We start from the raw sequence: 4849 nt of genomic DNA, 5'->3' as shown, positions 1-4849 counted from the left end.
ATATTACCTAAGGTTCCTAAGGCACACAATACCTAAAACTAAAGTAGGATTTATTTGGTGGACCGCAAGAAGTTCTCAGAACATTTGTTGTAACTCAGGCAGAAACAGTCAAGTATTCACATTAGTCTGTAGTCCAAAAAGGTATTTCAGCTAAAATAAGTGATCTACAATCACTTAGAGATGGCCAGCATTGTTTTTAGGCTGCTGGACAGTGCTCAGTGCTTTAAAGAGGGTTAGACAAATTCTCTTCCTGGTTTTTCAACAGTGCCTAATCTCCACTACATAAAGCCTGGTCTCCAGGCCCACTGTCCAATTCCTGGTTTTCATTAGGTCTGACTTCAGGGTTATTACCCAAAGTGATTGTATTCCAGCAAGTCTCGAGGTCACTCTGTTCGAATGTAATAGCTGGTTTCATCGAAGATCCAGGAGCAAGAGAACGTACTCCAACGATTCTAAGGTTGATAAATTTGATTTTCCAAGTATTTTCACAAGGACTACGAATAAGACCAAAAGTTTGTTTAAATATGCCTAAACAGGTATTTCCTCGGTGGACACTCCCCGCAACTCCAACCATAACTAATCCATGGGGAGAAGAAGCACATTTTAGTCCTTCAGAATCGAGGTTGGGACTGAAAAAAAGAAATTCCTCTTTCACTAATGAAAGTAAGCGAAGGCTCACACTTTCTGCTCCATAGTAGTGTATAACATTTTCTTCTGAGGTGCTGTAATAAAACCTAAGCTTCACATCGTCCCAGAAGTGCTGCGGGCCCCATTGATCTTGAGGGGGCCCCCGAAAAGGATTCTGAGAATTAAGAATTTCAAAGAACCAGCGACAGAATTTCGCTCCTAAGCGGCGAAAATCGACCTTTTCAGGTTTTTTATATTCTTTTTCCTGTTGTTGGATGTCCTCTGTGTTTGTAACTGGCTCCAATGCCTCCTTCAGTTTCAGTGCCTGATTTTCCCAGTAGCTCTTCGCATACTGAATGAGATTGTGTTTTTCACAAGTTGGAGGTACGATTACCCCTTCTTCTGCCAAATATCTAAAGATCACTTCTCGGTGGACTTTTTTGCGCCTCAGAAGTTCTTCTACATTTTGGCTATACACTAATATTGCACGAATAGCATCTTGGCGGTCCAAAGGCTGTACCAGGCGGTTGGTAACGGTGTCGCAGAGGGCCATGATGTCGTCGTTGTCCAGTAGGTCAAGTAGTTTACGGCAGCCCTTGGTCTCGAAGTGGCTGAGCCCCGACATCTCGCCCCGGAGGAACGGGGGCGGAGGATGGTACTAATGTTGCCTTCGCGGCTCCCCTGGCGCCAGCGCCTTGGCAACAGAAACCGGAAGTGTCTGTCGCTAGTACCGGAAGAGTGTAGCTGATAAGGTCATAAAGAGAGAAATCCTGCGGCAACAAACATAACTGGAAGAACATAAAACACTGCTAAGCAATATAAGTCAGGCACAAAAAGGTAAATTCTCCATGTGCTCAGTGGCATGTTTAATGCATTTATAGAAACAGTGAGTAGAATTTTGATGCTAGGGTTCATGTAAAGATTGTAGTGATACTGGGCAAGGTGCACAGAATTTCAATTAGCGAGAATAAGCTTAAGAACTGAATCATCCTCCATCAACCACTTTGGAAATCAATCTGGAGCTTCCTCAGAAAATTAGGAATAGTGCTATATCAAAATCTAGCTATACACTCCTAGGCATATATCCAAAATATGCTCAAGTACACAACAAGGACATTTGCTCAACCATGTTTATAGCAGTTTTATTCTTAATAGCCAGAATCTGGAAACAACCCAGATGTCCCTCAGCAGAGGAATGAATACGGAAATTGTGGTACATTTACACAATGGAGTACTACTCAGCTATTAAAAACAAGGAAATCATGAAATTTGCAAATGGTGGGAACTGGAAAAGATCATCCTGAGTGAGGTAATCTAGAAGCAGAAAGACACACATGGTGTATACTCACTTAAAAGTGGATATCAGTCATATAATATAGAATAAACATACTAAAATCTATAGCCCTAAAGAAGCTGGACAACAAGGAGGACCCTAAGGAAGATGCTTAATCTTTATTCATGAGGGCAAACAAGGTAGACATTGGAAGTAGGAGATGAAAAGGAGCAGGACAGGGGCCCTCCATAGAGGACCTCTGAAAGACTCTACTCACCATGGTAGCAAAGGAGATACTGAGACTCAGCCAAACTTTGGGCACAGTGCTGGAATCCTTATGGAAGTAGAGGGAGATAGAAAGATCTGGAAGAGGACAGGAGCTCCACAATGAGAGCAACAGAGACAAAAATACCTGGGCCCAGGGGGGTGCTGCAGAGACCGATATTCCAATCAAGGACCATGCATGGAGAGGACCTAGACCCCCTGTTCAAAGGAAGCAATTTTCGCTGCTCAGTTTCCAAGTGTATTCCCTAGTAAGGGGTACAGGAGCTGTCTCTGACATGAACTTAGTGCCTGGCTCTTTGATCACTTTCTGCTGGGTGGTGAAGCCTTACCAGGTCACAGAGGAAGACAATGCAGCCAGTCCTGATGAGACCTGATAGACCAGGGTCAGATGGAAGGGGAGGAGGTCCTCTGCTATGAGGAAGCTAGGGAAAAGGCATAGGGGGAGAAGAGTGAGGTGGGTGGGGTTGGGAGGCAATGAGGGAGAGTGCTACAGAGGGTATACAGAGTGAAAAAAGTGTAATAAATAAATATATAAATAAAATTATATTTAAAAAGTTCTGTACATAACCATAGTCAATAGTGGATATTATATATATATATATATATATATATATATACACTTACTTGAAAATTGCCAAGTTGATTTTAAGTATTCTCCCCACAAAACAGTAAAGAATATGAAGTGATATGTTTGTTAATCTGCTCTACAATATATATCTAGTCCAAACATATCATATACAATGAATATATGCAATTTTTCTTTGTCAATTAAAACTAAATTTAAATAAGACCTTACTGCAGTGTTCCTCTGTTATGCCAAGCACCTGTCAGTGTCTTGCTCCCTCCCCCTTCCTGCAACTCTTCGCTCTTCTGTTCCCTCTGGCATTCAGTTTTTGGCATCACTTCTGTGGGTTGTTTTTGCTAACTTGTGGTCTTAGAAGTGCCCCCTCCTGTTTGCTTAGCCCCCATCCTTGCATCTTGAAGGAAATGGAGTTGTACTTGTCTAATTCCCACTGTGAATCTGGGAGCCGATTCTGCCAAAAGAACCATGTGTCATTTTACAGAGACTGAAAGCATGAAGAAAAGGATGTGGTATTCTGTGGCTGGTTATGTTGAAATATTCAAATTGGTTGTTAAAATTGCTTTCAACTAAGGTCAACTACTGTTGGACCTTAGAGCAGGGTATATTAGCTTTTATGAGCAGTTGTTTGACTGGCTGTTTTCAATATTTATAAAACACTTTACGTTTTCTGCGTTAGCATTTGCAGCCCTGTTTAATTTTCCGTTCTCAACCTGCTTCCGACTAAGAATAGAATGTGACGTAAGTGACCTCCTTGTGAGAGGATCTGGAGCAGCCTTCTCAAACCTGGAAAGGTGCTATCACCTGGGATTCTTGTTCAAATTCGATTATGGTTTAGCAGGTCTGGGCTAGAGCCTGAAACTAATTGTGTATTTCCATCAGGCCCCTAGAGGCTGCTGCTAGTGGTACAGGCTACACTTTGGGTGACCAAAGTGTCAATTCCTTTTGATGCCAGAAGTTTGGACTATGATTAATGAATAATAATGCGTAATGAAGGAATGAAGGCTAAGTTTGAGGCCTACCATTTTCTATGAGTATGTGTATGTATTGTATGCACTGCATTTTGGAAAGAACGAGCCTATAAGCTCTCTTGTGCATCTTCTCTGAGATTTTATATGGGTGATCTATAAAAGAGTGAGAAAGATCAAAATCTTGATCTAAAAGAGTGGTTCTCAACTTGTGGGTCATGATCCTTTTGGGAGTCGCATAGCAGATACTCTCCATAACAGATATTGACACTGTAATTCACGAACATAGCCAAATTATAATTAGGAAGTGTCAATGAATTAATTTTATGTTGAGAGGGAGGTCACCACAACAGGAGGAATTGTACTAAGGCATCATAACATTAGGAAGGACGAGAAACACTGCTCTCGAATGATGTTTTCCCATAGTAATATTCAGGCTGACAGTCCCTCTAGAGTTAGTGCTGAACCAGCGGCTTCCTAGGGGATCTGGTTCAGGTATTTAAGACCTGGGATCTGGAGAGACACAGATTAATCAGACCTGTCAAGCCCTCCTAGAGGTAGCATCCTTTCAAGCTAAAACGGTATTCAAGTGTAATTAACAATGGTGACAAATAAGGCTATTTTTCATCTTCTATTTTTGATCACTCACCCCTTCCCTTGAGATGTTTCTTTTGATTTCAGCTATCGATGCTTTGTCACACATATTTTCAAAGTCACTGCAAAGAACCTAGTAAATCCTATGTTTCTCATAGAAAAAAAAAATGGTCTTAGGCATGATGATTGCTCCGGAAACTCTGCTAAATATCCTTGTAAAAGCGATAGAAAATAAATGGCTCAGAGCTTGCCCCAGGGCCCACACCTGTAACATATTGTCTCCATTCAATCTCTTCATTGTCCTCTTTTCTCTTTTCTAGTCCCATTCTCATCTCCTCAGTCACATCTCTCTCTTTCTCTCTCTCTCTCTCTCTCTCTCTCTCTCTCTCTCTCTCTGCCTTTTCCTCTCCTTCTCCTTGTTTCTCAGAAGGCAGCACAGTAGCTGGAACAGAACTCATGGGAGGTACGGAGGAGCATGGCATTTTTCTGCTCTTGTCTTTAATGCCAATGCCTGAGATTGCC

The 4849-nt window shown here is 41.8% G+C and overlaps 1 protein-coding gene across 1 annotated transcript; it reads right to left on the bottom strand.

Moving 5' to 3' along the window:
* Positions 1-268: 268 nt before the first annotated feature.
* Positions 269-1252, bottom strand: LOC129685218 (uncharacterized protein C3orf38 homolog). Its single transcript, XM_055618649.1, has one exon. The coding sequence runs from the start codon at positions 1250-1252 to the stop codon at positions 269-271; it is 984 nt and encodes a 327-aa protein (XP_055474624.1).
* Positions 1253-4849: the final 3597 nt, after the last annotated feature.

Source organism: Psammomys obesus, unplaced genomic scaffold (assembly GCF_907164565.1).
Source record: "Psammomys obesus unplaced genomic scaffold, mPsaObe1.curated_primary_1811, whole genome shotgun sequence".
NCBI lineage: Eukaryota > Metazoa > Chordata > Mammalia > Rodentia > Muridae > Psammomys > Psammomys obesus.
This window is presented reverse-complemented; position numbering and strand designations above follow the sequence as displayed.

Bases quoted from the DNA above. Each gene is read 5' to 3' on its own strand.
- LOC129685218 (XM_055618649.1), bottom strand. From the start codon at position 1,252: ATGTCGGGGCTCAGCCACTTCGAGACCAAGGGCTGCCGTAAACTACTT.